An 18,769-nucleotide genomic window follows, 5' to 3' on the forward strand; every position below is an offset into this window, starting at 1 on the left:
AGGAGAGGGACAGAAGCTATACTGTTACATTGATGCTGTTGACCTGGATCACTGGTTGCTGCAGAAAAGGAGGAGGTCAAAAGGGTTTGAGTGTAACCAATGTGAAATGGCTAGCTAGTTTGCGGTGTGCACGCTAATAGCGTTTCAATCGGTGATGTCACTCGCTCTGAGACCTTGAAGTAGTTGTCCCCTTTGTTCTGCAAGGGCCGTGGCTTTTGTGAAGAGATGGGTAACGATGATTTGTGGGTGTCAGTTGTTGATGTGTGCAGAGGGTCCCTGGTTTGGGGCGAGGAGAGGGACGGAAGCTAAACTGTTACACATGTCAGAGCAAAAACTAAGCCATGAGGTCGAAGGAATTGTCATAGAGCTCAGAGACAGGATTGTGTCAAGGCAAAGATCTGGGGAAGGGTTCCAAAACATTTCTGCACCATTGAAGGTCCCCAAAAACACTTTCCAAATGCACTACATATTATCTGGTTAATCTAGTTTCCTGACAAGAACTCGCCAGATCATCAGAATATATCATGGTATCAGAAATTGCTATCTGTCTATATTTTAGTTCCAAAAAACGACTTACTTACTGCGTTTTGCCTTTGTAGAGCTGTATGCTTGTCCTAATGTTGGGATATGTAAAAAAAAACATATTTAGTGCTTTTGTAAATAATAATGTCAAGTCAGTTAAGAACAAATTCTTATTTACAATGACGCCTACCACGACCAAACCCTAACCCGGAAGACGCTGTGTCAATTTTGTGCCACCCTGTGGGACTCCAAATCACGGCCGGTTGTGATGCAGCCTGGAATCAAACCAGGGTCTGTAATGACGCCTCTAGCACTGAGATGCAGTGCCTTAGACCGGGAGCAGAGGACAACAACTAATGGTTAAATTAACCCATGTTTGGGTTATCCAATATTGGGTTATTCGTGCACCCAACTGGCTGGGTCAAAATAACCCAGCATGTGATCTGTCCAATGTTTATCCAGTTCGGGGTCATCAAATAACCCAAATTGGGTTGTTTTCAACCCAGCATTTTTTTTTGTTTACAAATTGGAGCTAAGAGCAGCTAAACTCAGGGACCTGGTTTTCATGAGTGAGCATAGCCCACTTTCCCAGAGGTCCGGTGGAAGAATAGAGAACGGGGAGAAGAGTGGCTGATAAAATGTAGGTCTGCACCCTTTTGAATTTGACAGTGTTTTGTATTGGCAGTATCAGCACGTGTGGGGAGGAGCAGGGGTTTGTCTTTATCAGTGAGACAGCGCCCCAGTTGGATAACTGTGAAAGACCGTGTAGCCGACTGCGCGCTCCTCAACCGCCAGGGTTTGTACACACACATTCGGACACACACTGCCTGACACTCACGCGCACTCTCAGTGAAACCGTCTCTCCGGGACCAGCACGCACGCACAATCTCTCGTCTATCACAGCGCATCGCGCACCACTGCGGTAAGACGAGAAGGCAGGCAGCGAAGCCCTGACACTCACTTGTTTCAACACACAGGTAGTGCGTCTGCGACTCTCCGGAAAATAAGAGGACTTACCACCACCAATCGAGGAGGTATAAAACCACTAGGCTAATACCACTCAGAGACTAGCCATACTGCTCGTGAAAAGTTATTAATCTTCTTGATTTCCCCACATTGGAAGTGAAACCTGCTGTTTGAAAGAGGATGAGACCGTTACTCGTATCCATCGTCCTCTGCTTGAGCGCTTCTGTCCCACATTTTGTGAAAGGTGAGTAGAGGAGAGCAATTACTGGTTATGGATGAGGATAGTCGAGAGGAAGTAGGCAAAGGTTTAAGACTGGATGGTTTGCTGTAAATCAAATGACATCAGCTAAAGCAGATTATCTGAGGCGATAATAAACATTTCCTATCAATATGTAATATTTTAATACGGAAGGTGACAAAATACTTTAAATACGCGCTGATTGTCATGTTATGCAAATGGTAAACACAGTAGACATATACAGTGAGTGTTAACTGAGTTATTTTGGGATTTGCCAGTAGTGTGTGGCATTTTATGGAGATGATAATATCGATTTTAACGAGTAAGCACACTAGCCTTCCCAATTGAAATACTGTGTCAACTATAGGCTAAGGCGCTCAAACTCTGTCTATATGACATTACTCTCCATGTTAGTCTACTGGGGTGGCTGGGACCTACATTTCTAACTAATAACAGGACTTCAGCTGTTCTTTTTCTAAATGTCTAACTAATGACAGGACTTCAGATGTTCTTTTTAGTCGCCTTATATCAAGTGCAACTACAAGACGACTCCGTAGCCTATACGAGCGCAATTGATGGATACAGCAGGATATGCTAGAGCCACATTCGAATTTAATCCAGTGGAGTAAAATTATTTAACATGTGGATTCTCTCGAAAGTTTAAAGATTGGCGAATATATTTGCTCTATATAATTTAAGCGGAAACTATTAAACTCGTGTTTAATTAAATAGAAGTACACTAACGATATGTTCATAGTGCACATATGTCGTTCCCAAGGCCTAATCCTTTTGTTTAAGACTAAACTCTGTAGCATCATTTTATGCGTTGCGTTCCCACATATAATTAAGGCGACAGAAGCCAGAAAATGACAAATGTCTCGAGCAGATCAAATGTGGAAGCTATTAATTAAACAAAGAAGGATGGAAGGAGATGTAATCTTGCTCATCAATGTCAGAGAATGACAAACCTTTGCTTCTTCTTCCCATTATTACATTAGTTGCAATGCAGAACCCATATTACCCATGACATCATAAAACATCTCGAGGCAATTCCGCCTGGGATTCCATTGAACAGGCTACCAATAGGACTGTTGCATGTTAAACTCTGCTGAGAGGGGATTAGGCCAAAGATTGTGGATATATGAAGATAGTTCACTCAAGCCATTTACCATTAAAAAAAGGCCAATTCCGGTCTACCAAACTGGGTGTGTCTCCCATAGACACCAATGCAATAGTGGCTGGGTCGTGCTGCTGCTCCAATTTCAACTGTTCTGCCTGTGGCTATGCCGGCCGGACGTGCTACTTTTCGACTGACATTTACTCCTGAGGTGCTGACCTGTTGCAGCCTCTACAACAACTGTGATTATTATTATTATTTGACCCTGCTGGTCATCTATGAACGTTTGAACATCTTGGCCATGTACTGTTATAATCTCCACCCGGCACAACCACAAGAGGACTGGACAGCCCTCAGAGCCTGGTGCCTCTCTAGGTTTCTTCCTAGGTTCCTGCCTTTCTAGGGAGTTTCCCCCTTTCTTCCACATCTACATTGCTTGCTGTTTGGGGTTTAGGCTCGGTTTCTGTATAGCACTTTGTGACATCGGCTGATGTAAGAAGGCCTTTATAAATACATGTGATTGATATGGTCTGGTCTACTTAGTTCATTGACTTTCATTGAACCATAAACAAATACAGAAGAAAATAACAGCCAGTCTCTCTTCCTCTTCCGTCTCTGATTAGGCTAATGTTAATTGACTGCAGTTTGTAGAATGCAAATGACTAATCAACATTGAGAGATTATGATTGAGAAATCAACCGTTATCCTGTGCTATTATGGTGACCATAGAATATTTCATATTGCATAATGTTTTACACTGAGTAATTTTTACTTGATTGACCTGCCAATTACCCTCCTTTGATATGTTCAACTGTTACTGAAGAGCAGTAACGGATTTAGGTATAGGCGACATGTGCTGCCGCCCAGGGCGGCATCATGCCGGCGGCTGCACGGGTCACTGCACACATTCATAATGGTGATATTTGCGCGATCGGTTTTCTATCGCTCATTTGCACGTCACTGTGTGGGACTGTAGGTCAATTAACCTTGTCGGAGTGGGCGCCCTGATTCTAGTTTGTGAACTAGGCAGGCTACTGCCTGGGAAGGTCTCCCACTCAGAAGTACGAGATGGGGAGGGGGCGGTGTAGGTTGACCACAGGTCTCCCCACTGGAAGCCCGGGGTAGGGGGAATCTATCAAATAGCACACCACTAACTTTGTACAGTACCAATGCAATTAGTAAAATCAGTCACACTACGACCAAATAAACCACAACTCATTCTTAAACTGTGAATATAAAGTTTCACATATTGTTGCATTTTTTTCTGGTTTGTGTGAAATCATTGAAAATAATATAAAACCAGTCTGCACACCACCAAGGTGAATTGGTTTACTTTTGACTCTTGGTTGACAATGTTGGGGGGTGGGTAATGTATTGATGCTCGAGTGCCAAATCAACAAATTTGTTTCTATTTGTCTTTGATACTACTTTTTGATATTTATGAGTCTTATTTTTGTATATATTTTGTTATGAATATTTATTTGTGTTGTTCCAAATATCTGAATAAAAATACAGTTAGTGCATTTCACGTTGGCATAAATGATATGGGAGACAGGTGCAGGAATGCAAAATAGTTATTTTTATTAAGCCCAAATTGCGGCGTGCTGTGTAAAGGCACGGGGACAAAGACCTAACAAACACGTAATAAACCACAGGGTAGAAACCCAAAACAATAGAGAGAGGAGTACCTTAAATAAATAACACACGGTACGAGAACCGTAATCATCTGCGCAATCCTCAATAGCACGAAAGCCAAAACTCACAGCACAGGTACTCACACGCACCAACAGACATTGTAACAATAATTGACCGCCCAATGGAAACCAAAGGGTACATATATACAAATACAATCAGTGGGAATAGGGGACAGGTGTGAGTAATGAAAGTTCCGTGACAGATCCCTGACAGTGCAGAATGGTGTTTTGGGGGGGGCTGAAGGGGGGGTTCGCCCCGGAAGCCATACAAGCTAGAACTGCCACTGCTGAAGAATATAATGAGGAAAGTGAGTTGAAGCATCACACAGCATTAAGCCCACTGTAAATTAGTGAGTGGAATGGCATCAAACACCACTAGGCCCCTTAGTTCAAGTGAAGGGAAATCTTAACACTACAGCATACAATGACATTCTAGATGATTCTGTGCTTCCAACTTTGTGGCAACAGTTTGGGTAAGGCCCTTTCCTTCAGCATGACAATGCCCCTGTGCACTAAGAAAGGTCCATCCAGAAATTATTTTTCAAGATCGTTGTGGAAGAAATTGACTGGACTGCATGGAGCCCTAACCTCAACCCCATCGAACACCTTTAGGAGGAATTGGCCTTATTGTCCAACATCCATGCCCAACCTCACTAATGCTGTTGTGGATGAATGGTTGCAAGTACCTGCATCAATGTTCCAAATTCTAGTGGAAAGCCTTCCCAGAAGAGTGGAGTCTGTTATAGCAGCAATGGGCCGACCAACTCCATATTAATGCCCATGATTTTCGAAGTAGATGTTCGACGAATGTGTCCACATGCTTTTGGTAATGTAGTGTAGGTGTCTGTTGTGTGTTTGTGTGTGTGCGAGAGAAAGAGCGGAAGGGTAAATATATTTTATCGAATGTCAGTGGTATCTGTCAATCTGCGAAGAAATCATTACACAAGTCAAGAACCCGTCAATTTACCCATCAGTCCTGTGGATTCAAAATTAGTTCTGAGTCATGAGATTGTGTGATATTGGCGATGGCTGTTGATTTAATCTAGCGCATTGTCTTCGGTTCATGGGGTGCTTGAATAAAGATTGGAGGGCAGGAGATGTTAGCTTCGTGTAACTTTAATTCTGAAAAGCTATGTGGTTGATTTGTCATAACATGATTATGAAGCTTCATCAAGCAACACGCATTATGTGTAATTCCCTTAGATGTCCCAGAAAATTACCAACCATACCTGGGTAATACTGTATGTGACCTGTAGCGATGTGGCTAGTGCACTAGTCTGACAACCCCGGAGAAGTCTTTTAGAGCAGACTTAGAGGTAAATTGTACTCACTTGACCATAATTGCATTAGGATATTCAAAACCTCAAATCAGTATAAAAATAAATGACTGATATTTGTACAAGATGGTCTGTGGTATTTCTTAAGAACAACAGACAGAGCATTATACTGTATATTTTATATATTTTATATCATTTAAATTCTTGAATTGTCCTTGGTTAGCATTGAATTTGACATTTTGAAGTCAATTGAAACTGATTGCCTCAACAGAAATATGAAAAAGCTGCCCTCACAATGAAAGAAACAATAGATTTGGTTTCCGTTTAACAAGCAATTGCATATTATTAATGAGGCTTAAATTAATGCAGATGATAGCAATCTATCTGAAAGCCCATTACATATGTACACCATTCCCCGTTGAAAGTTTATAGCTTATGTTTAGGTCACTTTTAATAACACAGACTTGCAATCTACCTCACTGACCTTCACTATCGCTGTAAATGGCATTGTCTTCAATCACAGGCAAGAGGTCAAACTATGAGATCATCAGCCACGCTAACGGTGACAATCCTAGGTGCTGATTGGACGACAACCCAAGCCTACGGAAATGCAACATAGACACGGGCGAAACAGGAATTAATCTTTGCATAATACATTTTTGCGTAATTCCATTTTTCTGCCAAATTCCATTTCCTTATTGTGTTTTTCCAGGTTTTGGAATGTTCCCAGATTTTTCAGATATCCGCTCTCAAAATCACACTGTTTTTATTATTGAAAAACGACTACATTGGATGTTCTAAGGCCACAACAATGCTTAAAGTTCTTAGGGCTGAGATTCCGCTAACGGGATCGTTATGACAACAGCCAGTGAAAGTGCAGGGTGCCAAATTCAAAACAACAGAAATCCCATAATTAAAATTCCTCAAACATACAAGTATTTGACACCATTTTAAAGATACACTTCTTGTTAATCCCACCACAGTGTCCGATTTCAAATAGGCTTTACGGCGAAATCACCACAAACGCTTATGTTAGGTCAGAGCCAACGGCGCTCAGAGACCAAACAAGCCAAAAAGATATCCGCCATATTGTGCAGTCAACAGAAGTCAGAAATAACATTAGAAATATTCACTTACCTTTGATGATCTTCATCAGAATGTACTCCCAGGAATCCCAGGTTCACTATTTGTCCATCATTTATGTCCAAATAGCTACTTTTGTTAGCGCATTTTGTAAACAAATCCAAACTCACGAAACGCGTTCACTTGGAGCAAACATAATGTCAAAAAGTTCAGTTACAGTCCGTAGAAACATGTCAAACGATGTATAGAATCAATCTTTAGGATGTTTTTAACATAAATCTTCAATAATGTTCCAACCGGAGAATTCCTTTTTTCTGTAGAAAAGAAATGGAACGCTAGCTAACTCTCACATGAACGAGCGTCACGAGCGTCACGAGCTTGAGCACTCTGCAAGACCACTGACTCAAAGAGCCCTTATGAGCCCCTCCTTTACAGTAGAAGCCTCAAACAAGTTTCTAAAGACTGTTGACATCTAGTGGAAACCTTAGGAAGTGCAACATGACCAATATCCCACTGTATCTTCAATAAGGAATGAGTTGAAAAACGACCAACCTCAGATTTCCCACTTCCTGGTTGGATTTTTTCTCCGGTTTTTGCCTGCCATATGAGATCTGTTATACTCACAGACATCATTCAAACAGTTTTAGAAACGTCAGAGTGTTTTCTATCCAAATATACTAATACTATGCATATATTAGCAACTGGGACTGAGTAGCAGGCAGTTAACTCTGGGCAACATATTGATCCAAGCTACTCAATACTGCCCCCAGCCATAAGAAGTTATTAAACAACATCAGGATACCTTAAAAACAATTTCTTTAATTTAAAAAAAATGTAGTTACACTTTAAGGTAAGGGTAAGTATTAAAAAAGCAACACGGCCACTCATGGATTACGTGTCGTGATTTTACACTCTCTGCCACCCTCAACAAACCAGCCTGCACTTCACACCCTTTAAAACCTCTTAAGGATCTGACATTTTTCTCAATTTTCGCCTAAAATTACATACCCAAATCTAACTGCCTGTAGCTCAGAACCTAAAGCAGGGACATTGATACCATTTGAAAGGAAACACTTTTTAGTTTGTGGTAATGTGAAATTAATGTAGGAGAATATATTAACACGTTAGATCTGGTAAAATAATACAATGATGTTCCATCAACTTTGAAATTCAAGAGAAAGTCCATTATATTACTTTGGAGTCCAGATTTTGGCCACTAGACAGCAGCAGTGTGTGTACAAAGTTTTAGACTGAACCAATGAACCATTGTATTACCGTTCAAAATGTTGCATCAAGTCGGCCCAAATGTGCCCTAACCTTCACACATCTAGATGGGGGGGCAGACACAGCAGGGGTGTAAACTGTAGAACCCAGTTCCTACATTTCATATAAAAATAGGTTTTATCAAACAAAACAATGCTGCATATTATCTCTGGGACCCTCAGGATGACAAATCAGAGCAAGATTACTGAATGTAAGTATATTATTTACCTTCAGAGGTGAATGTATCAAGCCAGTTGACGTGATAAAAGTTTTTTTTGTGCACTCTCCTCAAACAATAGCATGGTATTTTTTCAATGTAATAGCTACTGTAAATGTGTAGTTAGATTAACACGATTTTAAGATTTCTGGCCATACAAGACATGTCTATGTCTGAGGAATGTTCTTGTTACTTACAACGTCATGCTAATCACATTAGTGCACGTTAGCTCAACTGTCCCACGGGGAGGACACCGATCCCTTAGAGGTTAAAACAACTAGGACAGCTTAACCTGGGGCAGCAGTGTAGACTAGTAACCAAAAGGTTGCAAGATCGAATCCCGAGCTGGCAAGGTACAAATCTGTCGTTCTGCCCCTGAACAAGGCAGTTAACCCACTGTTCCTAGGCCGTCATTGAAAATAATAATTTGTTCTTAAATTGACTTGCCTTGTTAAATAAAGGTAAAAAAAAAATCTGAACTAACCTCACTCTACAACTTACTCTAACCACTCGTAATATACGTAATGGCTCGGCTGGTCATCTCCTTAGCATTCTGATAATGGTAATTATTCAGTCCAATAAGGCTCCTGGTAGCTGGACATAGGCATATTGTAGTGATAGAGCCCTCTAATCCAGTAAAACAGATATTTGTTTGTAGTTTCAGTCTGTGTTAAAGAAAGTGTGCTTAAACTTTGCAGCAAAGAACTCAGTAGCCCATTCGTTTACAGATTTGGAATTCATGAGACCCGTGGCTTAGATTAAGAAGATATGATGACTCAACTGCTAAAATACTTTGTATATGTGTCAAGGGCTCATCTGGGTGCTATTGTCCTTGGTAAGGTTTTGAAATAGCGGGTCAAGTACAGTAGCATTGGCTGGCAATGATCCACAAATATCTACATTTTGACTAGCCTTTCCAAGTGTTTCTGTACCAGCATTATGCTTATTGATGCTTTGGGATCTTCAGGCCTATAAGTAAATTCGTTATTGTCATGTTACCTGGTAATCCTTCAGAACTCTCTAACAACGGGGCAACACAATGATGACAACACTTTGCACTTCCCTGCAAACTAAGTAAGTGGTAAGGTGTTAACTGTTTCCATTCATGTGTCTCAAAGGGTAGTTACATATCACTTAAATCATGTTTCTCGATAAGAGAATGTTACGAGACCACAATACCAAGACCAAATCAGAGGCCAATAGGTTTCCTAAGGTTTTCAGCGAGTTAGAGATTTAGAATGAAACAGATTCGTTGAGACTGTTTGTGAGATTAAAGTTGGACAGGCATTGTGAGGGGATTATGGATCCAGGAATTGAACAGAGGGATGACGCAGAGAGCTTTGGATGTGATTTATCTTTTATCTGTTCACAACAAACTAGAGCCAGATGCTTTTTGTTTTTGGCCCTTTAAGGTCTATTAGTGTCATGCTTTATTTTATTTGTATTGTTCCGGTCATGATATTATCCACATTTTATCACAGATTTGGTGAAGGAGTTTTCCACAAATCATATCAAATTTGATTGGTCACACATCTTTCGCACATGTCTTTCGCACATGTCATTGTGGGTGTAGCGAAATGCTTGTGTTCCTAGCTCCAACAGTGCAGTAGTGTCAAACAATTCACAACAGAATCAAGAAATCTATAAATATTAGATTGAGCAATATTAGATTGAGCAATATTGAGCAATACAATATATACATATGAGATGAGTAAAGCAGCATGTAAACATTATTCAAACATTATTAAAGTGACTAGTGTTCCATTAATAAAGTGACCAGTTATTCCAAGTCGATGTATTAAGGGCAGCAGCCTCTAAGGTGCAGGGTTTGGTAACCGGGTGGAAGCCAGCTAGTGATGGCTATTCAACAGTCTGTTGGCCTTGAGATAGAAGCTGTTTTTCAGTCTGTCGGTCCCAGCTTTGATGCATCTGTACTGACCTCGCCTTCTGGATAATATCGGGGTGAATAGGCCGTGGCTCAAGTGGTTGATGTCATTGATGATCTTTTTGGCCATCCTGTGACATCGGGTGCTGTAGGTGTCCTTGAGGGCAGATAGTTTGCCCCCTGTGGAGGTGGTTTAAGGTCTTTCCTCCGACATACCCCAGGAGACAGGGGGAGCTTTTAATTCTTGAGGGGTGCACTCCAAATCATGGACTTTTTGCACCTTTGTTCTCCTGCAGCATAAATACAGTGCATTCGGGAAGTTTTCAGACCCCTTTATTTTTTTCACATTACAGCCTTATTCCAAAATGGATTAAATCCTTTTTTCCCCCACATAAATACTGCATAATGACAAAGAAAAAACATATCTTTTTTTAATGTTTACATATGTGAAAAAAATAAATAAATGAAATATCACGTTTAGATAAGTATTCAGACCCTTTACTAAGTACTTTGTTGAGACACCTTTGGCAGCGATTACAACATTGAGTTTTCTTGGGTATGAGCTACAAGCTTGACACACCTGTATTTAGGGAGTTTCTCCCATTCTTCTCTGCAGATCTACTCAAGCTCTGTCAGGTTGGATGGGGAGCATTGCTGCACAGCTATTTTCAGATCTCTCCAGAGATGTTTGGTTGGGCTCAAGTCCCGGCTCTGGCTGGGCCACTCAAGGACATTCAGAGACTTGTTCTGAAGCTGCTCCTGCGTTGTCTTTGCTGTATGCTTAAGATTGTTGTCCTGTTGGAAGGTGAACCTTCACTCCAGTCTTATGTCCTGAGCACTCCGGAGCTGGTTTTCATCAAGGATCTCTCTGTTCTTTGCTCCGTTCATCTTTCCCTCGATCCTGACTAGTCTCTCAGTCCCTGGCGTTGAAAAACATCCCCACAGCATGATGCTGCCACCACCATGCTTCACCTTAGGGATGGTACCAGGTTTCCTGCAGACCTGATGTTTAGCATTCAGGCAAAATAGTTCAATATTGGTTTCATCAGACCAGATAATCTTGTTGAACATGGTCTGAGAGTCCTTTAGGTCCCTTTTGGCAAACTACAAGTGGGTTGTCATCTGCCTTTTACCGAGGAGTGGCTTCCATCTGACCACTCTAGAATTAAGGCCTGATTGGTTCGGTGCTGCAGAAATTATTGTCCTTCTGGAAGAATCTCCCATCTCCACAGAGGAACTCTTGAGCTCTGTCAGAGTGAATATCATGTTCTTGGTCACCTCCCTGACCGAGGCCCTTCTCCCCCGATTGCTCAGTTTGGCTGGGTGGCCAGCTCTATGAAGAGTCTTTGTGGTTCCAAACTTCTGCCATTTAAGAATGATGGAGGCCACTGTATTCTTGTGGAACTTAAATGCTGCAGACATTTTTTGGTACCCTTCCCCAGATCAGTGCCTCGAATAACAATCCTGTCTCGGAGCTCTATGGACAATTCCTTTGACCTCATGGCTTGGTTTTGGCTCTGACATGCACTGTCAACTGTTGGACCTTATATAGTGGTTAGTGCGTTGGACTAGTAACCGAAAGGTTGCAAGATCAAATCCCCGAGCTGACACGGTACAAATCTGTCGTTCTGCCCCTGAACAAGTCAGTTAACCCACTGTTCCTAGGCCATCATTGATCTTAACTGACTTGCCTAGTTAAATAAAGGTAAAATAAAATAAAATAAAAATATATAGACAGGCGTGTGCCTTTCCAAATCATGTCCAATCAATAGAATTTACCACAGGTGGACTCCAATCAAATAGTAGAAACACGATGCCGCTGAGCTCAATGTATAGTCTCATTGCAAAGGGTCTGAATACCTATGAAAGTAAGATATTTCTGTTTTTATTTTGAATACATTTCCATACAATTCTAAAAACCTGTTTTTCGCCTTGTCATTATGGGGAATTATGTATAGATTGTTGAGGAAAAAATGTATGTAATCCATTTTAGGATAAGGCTGTAACCCAGTGGTTCTTAACCTGGGTTCGATCGAGCCCCAGGGGTTCGGTGAGTCAGTCTCAGGGGTTCGGCGGAGATCAAGACACACATCCGACTCATATGATTTGTGATGACATGCCCCGCTTGGCCATCATTGGCTGCAGGTGATCACGCTACATCGCTTGGCCTATCTGTGCTGCAGGGAATTTGGTGCGCTCAGTAGTCGACTTGTGACTGTCGCAAAAAAAGAAAGTGGTCAGACTAATATGTACAATATGGATTCACATGTATAATGGAACGTGATGGGAGTCAGCGTCCTAACTGCATGATTTGCAATGCCAAGTTGAGCAATTCTAGTCTAGCACCGGCAAAACTAAGAGAACACTTCCTTAAGCTGCATGGAGATGGAAAATATAAGAACACAACGCTCGCTGAATTCAAGGTGAAGAGAGCCAGATTCGATGAAAAGGCTACTCTGCCTGTTCTCGGCTTTGTACCCATCAACAAACCGATCCTCACAGCATCTTACGAAGTTGCTTACCTGATGGCAAAGCAGGGCAAACCACACACCATTGGTGAAACACTCATAAAACCAGCTGTGTTGAAGATGGCGAATATCATGCTGGGAAAAGAGAGTGAAGTTAAGTTATCCCAAATTCCTCTTTCAAATGACACCATCAGCGATAGAATAGAGGACATCTTGGCTCAAGTAGTTGCAGATCTGATTTCAAGCCCGGCAAAATTCAGCCTTCAACTCGACGAGACCACAGACGTTTCCAATCTAAGCCAGCTTGCTGTATTCGTGCGCTATGTGAAAGACGATGTGATAAAGGACGATTTGTTAGGCAGCCGATGTGAAGAAACTTGTGGTTGACTTCTTCAAAGACAACAATCATCCGTGGGATATGGTTTCTGCAGTTTGTTCGGACAGAGCTCCAGTCATGCTGGGAAGAAAGTCTGGTTTTGGTGCGCTAGTGAAAGCCGATGCACCACACATCATTGTTACGCATTGTATTCTGCACCGGCATGTGTTGGCAACAAAAACCTTGCCTCCAAAACTGGCAGAAGTATTACAAATTGTAGTGGAATGCGTGAACTATGTGCAAACTAGTGCTCTGAGGCACCGCATCTTCAGTGAGCTGTGTAAAGAAATGGGCTCTGAATTCGAGGTACTTCTGTACCATTCAAACGTTCGGTGGTTATCCCGGGGACAGGTGCTGAATCGTGTTTTTGCCGTGAGTTCACTCTCATTTTAGCGTACATGGCGGATATCTTCGCAGCTCTCAATCATCTCAATCAAAAGATGCAGGGTGGTGGAGTCAACATCATCGAAGCGGAGGAAAACCTGAAGGCTTTTCAAAAAAAGCTACCGTTATGGAAACGACGAACAGAGAACGATAACTTCCCCTGCTGGACGACTGTGTAAGTAAGATCGAAGATGTATCTGGAATCGGAGACATTTCTGTACCCGCGGAACTGAAACAAGCAATTGCCATGCACTTAGATGAGCTTGCAAAGTCTCTCGACGGATACTTCCCTACAAGAGAGTCATATCCAGCATGGGTGAGACAGCTGTTCACGTTTAGTGTTGAGACAACAGATGTCAATGATGAATACCTTGATGAAATCATTGAAATTCAGCAGAGCCAGGTTCAACAGCAACTCTTCAGAACAACAATGCTTTCAACGTTTTGGTGTCAACAAATGGTAACGTACCCTGTTATTGCTAAGAAAACTCTGGAGATTTTCATACCGTTTGTTACAACATATCTTTGCAAGCAATCCTTTTCGAGGATGCTGGACATAAAAACGAAGAAAAGGAACAGACTTTGTTGCGAAAATGACATGAGATTGGCACTTGCCAAGGTGAAGCCGCGGATTTCTGAACTGGTCTCTGAAAGGCAACAGCAGAAGTCACACTGATTTGCAGTAAATATTCATTATTATGTTTTTGTTTTTGTGTGAAAATCATGTTTTGATGATTTTGTTCTTTGAACACAGTGATGTTGATGCACGGTTAATTTTGTGCACCAGTAAAATATATACCTATGTTTTGAATTTGAAAAAAATCATATTTTATTTTTCCAATTAAGAAGGGTTCGGTGAATGCGCATATGAAACTGGTGGGGTTCAGTACCTCCAACAAGTTTAAGAACCACTGCTGTAACCTAACAAAATGTGGAAAATGGGAACTGGTCTGAATACTTTCCGAATGCACTGTACATTTGGATTCGGTACAAAAAGCAACAATGCTAACTAACTTTGTGGAAACATAAAGGAATGTAGAGGTATAGTAATTCAAACTATATTCAAGACACAATATATTTTTTACTTTAACCAAAAACCTATTTGGCATGTTTGATTGAACAGGGACCTGAGTTTCTTTAAGGCTTTGGGTCTAACGACCACTGAAAACCATGTGATTTATTGAAGAGGTACTTTACCCTGCAGAGGTGAGTTCTCTGCTTGATATACTCTACTTGTCAATCCAGCACTTCTGGGTCATCTTTGGTATCCAAATATTGTTGATTTTCTCTGTTGTAGAACATGATAAAAAGTGTTTTTTTTATTGATGGTTGTGTCATTACATTTGCACATTAATGTATGTTTTTATGATCACATTAGCATAGACACAATGTCTCTTGGAATGTGGATTGGCATGCAAATGAGACTGTGTGTGCATTCACGTGGGAGTGAGAGCCATCCTCTTCTTGAGTGTTGGCAAAATATTTTGGATGACACGGATGTCGCAGACTTCTTACTCTGCTGCTGCACCATTCCCTCTACTCTACTTCTCAGCATATGTCTATATCCCTACCCCCTCTCTCTCCCTCTATTCCCACCCCTCCATCTCTCCCTCTATTCCCACCCCTCCATCTCTCCCGCCATACCTTCTTTCCCCCCTCTTCCTATATCCCCTCTGCTCGTCTCTGCCTTTCTCTCTCTCCCTCCCTCTTTCTCTCTGTCCTTCTCCCTATATCCTCTCGCTCTCTCCCTCTCTGTACCTTAGCCAACACTCCCAGTGTGATGTTGTTAGTCATGTTAAGTGCATTAGACACAGGCAATATCCCAGGATTTGTCTGTGCATTTCATCCCTGTGCATTTCATCCCATTCTAAGACATCACCATGCACTGTTAACTTTGATTTAATTTGATGTGCCAGAGCGTGTGTGTGTGTGTGTGTGTGTGGTGCAGGGATCCAACTGTACATTTGTGTGTGTGTACAGTACAAGTGTGTTTGTCAATGTGTGTGTATGTGTGTTTGTGAATACCAACTGTTTTTTAACTCTGAAGCTTTGAGAGGTAACCTAGAAATGTCATCGCTAAAATAATAATTATTCCAAGAATTGTTCATTTCGCGCACGAAGCTACTGTATAACTGTATATCCAAAAGCTTCAGTCATCCCACCCTCTGATATAGCCTAATAAAGACTATTAGCCTTCTCTCTATATGTAAACATTTGTCTTTTTTGGTTTTATCAATAATGATCACACCTGTTGGAATAATACTATTGCGTATGAGTATGTGAGCAAGTGTGTGTGTCGGTAAGAGGAGCTCAGACAAGGCAATAGCCAAATGTGATTTTTTTTTTTTTTTTGAGGGGGTAGCAGATTATCCCAGAACAATGTTGAGTGAGAATGAAGGTGCGATTTAGTTAAGTGAAATATCTCCAGTCCAGCTGTTTTAGATTACCCTTGGTGGGTTGGTTTAGACAGAGAGCAGCTCAAATACAAAGCACAGGATGTGTGGAAGGTCCCTGCCAACTGGTGTGTGTTGCGTTGCAGTCCCTCTCTTCAACCTTAAAAACATCAACACAAGAGGAGGAGAGGTTAAGGAGGGTACAAACTGATGGTTAGTGGAAACCTGCTCGTCCCTTCTTCTCTGGAGGCAGGGCAAGGGTTACAGTCTCTTGCATCAGTACAGTGATTTTTATTCTCTCCGGTTTTTCCCCTTTAGTACGTTTCCCTGCTGCTTCCAAGGCACCTGCTCTCCCTTTGGTGCGTTGTCATTCTCTCACTCCTCCTCTCCAATGATTTAGATGGTTCATTGTAGAATCTGATGTTTGTCAACGGTCATGTTGTTTTTTTTAATGTAAAGGTTTTCCATGTAGACCATATGTCTAACACTGCAGTGCACATGTATGTTGGAAGAATGTGAAAGTGGAATGGAGCATTAAATCTCATCTTGCACAGGGATGTGGCCTGCTGAGAGAGAGAGAGAGAGAGAGAGAGTGTGTGCATGTGATGCGTGAGTGTATGTCGAGAGAGAGAGAGAGAGAGACTGTAAATCACATCAGACAGGTGGGCTTTGTCACCTGGGTTTCTTTTCTATATTTCTCTGTATCGGTTAAATTTCGCATTTGCATCCAGTGTAGAATATAATGGAAAACACCTCACAATAATTCCACAAAAATGTTGGGTATCTGTGTCTAGCTGTTCTTTTTCAAATAACATTGTTATGTTCTTTAGTGGAGGAGTCGTAATACCTAGTCTGGAAAAGAGTTAACCATTGAAAAGCAGATACTTCCCCCCCTTTAGTTTGCATGGTATATTAAAATAACATGAACCAATACATTTCTTGTTCATTTGAAATGTTTTTATTCTGAAAACATTTTCAGTATGTGTGTGTGTGTGTTTTAACGTGTTGGTCATAGTGCAAGCTGACTTACTGTACAATTGGCCTGTTTTGTAACTGCACAAGGACCTCTACTATATCAGGGGACTGAGCTAACATTTATTTTATCACGGCACAATATGTTTGGCAGAACTTCTTCACAGTTACAGTGGAAGGCTACAGGTTGATGACACTATCTTTAGCACCCTTGCTACCATTTTGTTGTCAACTCAAATCGCCAAGGCAGCCCACGTATGCAGGACTTGAGCAGCCATGCAATACTATAGTAGAGTACATTTGAGTTGTTCACCTTGGCCCCCTTGCAAGCGGGACCTTGGTGATCTAAGCTGGCAGGATGCCAGGGTTAATCAGGGAGAGTTGTGTGTACCCACTGGGCATCCCCACCATAGCTGTTGGTCCTAGGCTGCTGGCCAGCCCAGCATGTAATCCATGGATCATGATGTGGGGTTCAGCTGCTTATTTAATGAAATCGTATTCCCTTGAAACCCTCTGAGATTTTAATCAAAATGTACGTTTTTAGGTTGACGTACCATAGGCCTACAAGTGAGACACAATTTAAAAAAGCTAGTATGGCATTGAAAGGTTTGTATCAATGTTTCAGAAGCTTCTTCAAATCACTCAAGTTTCCCAACACCCCCAGATCCAACATTCACAACCAATTGAAGACATAAAATAAAAAACATACAAAAATATTGTCTGCAACTGACATTTTGATATTGTAGATATATTTATTCCTCTTGTGTAGGCGATCTGACAGACAAAATAATGTAATGTGGACTTTGGGTGGAATTTGTCTGTTGGTTGTCAGTGTTCCATTATCCGGTGTGAACGTGATAAATGTTCCTCAAACTCCCTCCACAGAGTAACAGCCTCTTTGCTCAGGCTGCCCACCCTCAACATGTATCACAACCGTCAGTCTTATGTGTTTCACCATGCGTAATATGCGGTAGGCTATGTTTTGTACAACAGCACAATAATACATTTTTATTCAGGTATGTTATTTGAGCTTGGGCTCATAGGCCTATGTGGATGCATAAGCTCTAATATTACCGTGACTTAACTGTCATGTAGAATTTTACTGTGGTCATGACTGCTGAGGTGGTGGTAATATGGTCTCTGCAACAGCCCTAAGCCCATAGCTTGATAAAGACCTGTTGGTTTCTGATAGATTTCAACAACCATACACATTTAAAACCGAGTGTAGAAAATGTCTTCTGCTGTTGAAGGGTAAAGCTCACTGCTGAGACCTGAAATGGAGCAAATACATATAGAGAGGAAGTGGAAAGGTGGCAGGCAGCATGATGGGGTCTATAAGGCGCATCTGCAACATTGATCAAATCAAATTTTATTGGTCACATACACATGGTTAGCAGATGTTAATGCAAGAGTAGCGAAATGCTTGTGATTCTAGTTACAACAGTGCAGTAATATCTAACAATTCCCCAACAACGATCTATTACATAGTAATCTAACAACTACCTAATACACACAAAACTAAAGGGGTGAATGAGAATAAGTACATATAAGTATATGGATGAGCGATGGCCGAGCGGCATAGGCAAGGTGCAGTAGATGGTATAAAATACATTATAAACTGTACATGTGATATGAGTAATGTAAGATGTGTAAACCTTATTAACGTGGCATTCTTTAAAGTGGCATTTATTAAAGTGTCCAGTGATTGGGTCTCAGTGTAGGCAGCAGCCTCTTTGAGTTAGTGATGGCTATTTAACAGTCTGATGGCCTTGAGATGGAACCTGTTTTTCAATCTTTCGGTCACAGCTTTGCTGCACCTGTACTGACCCCGCCTTCTGGATGATAGCGGTGTGAAGAGGAAGTGGCTCGGGTGGTTGTTGTCCTAGATTATCTTTTTGGCCTTCCTGTGACACT

At 41.5% G+C, this 18,769-nt stretch overlaps 1 protein-coding gene across 3 annotated transcripts in view; it reads left to right on the forward strand.

Moving 5' to 3' along the window:
• Nucleotides 1–1,282: 1,282 nt before the first annotated feature.
• Nucleotides 1,283–18,769, forward strand: part of edil3a (EGF-like repeats and discoidin I-like domains 3a) — a 262,777-nt gene continuing 245,290 nt past the window's right edge. For all 3 annotated transcript variants that reach the window (XM_020488704.2, XM_020488703.2, XM_020488705.2), the window contains exon 1: nucleotides 1,283–1,732. In XM_020488704.2, the coding sequence (XP_020344293.1) occupies nucleotides 1,669–1,732 (64 nt within the window). In that variant the 5' untranslated portion in view covers nucleotides 1,283–1,668. The remainder of the gene's footprint in view (nucleotides 1,733–18,769) is intronic.

The sequence above is a fragment of the Oncorhynchus kisutch genome, linkage group LG8 (genome assembly GCF_002021735.2).
Source record: "Oncorhynchus kisutch isolate 150728-3 linkage group LG8, Okis_V2, whole genome shotgun sequence".
Classification (NCBI taxonomy): Eukaryota; Metazoa; Chordata; class Actinopteri; order Salmoniformes; family Salmonidae; genus Oncorhynchus; species Oncorhynchus kisutch.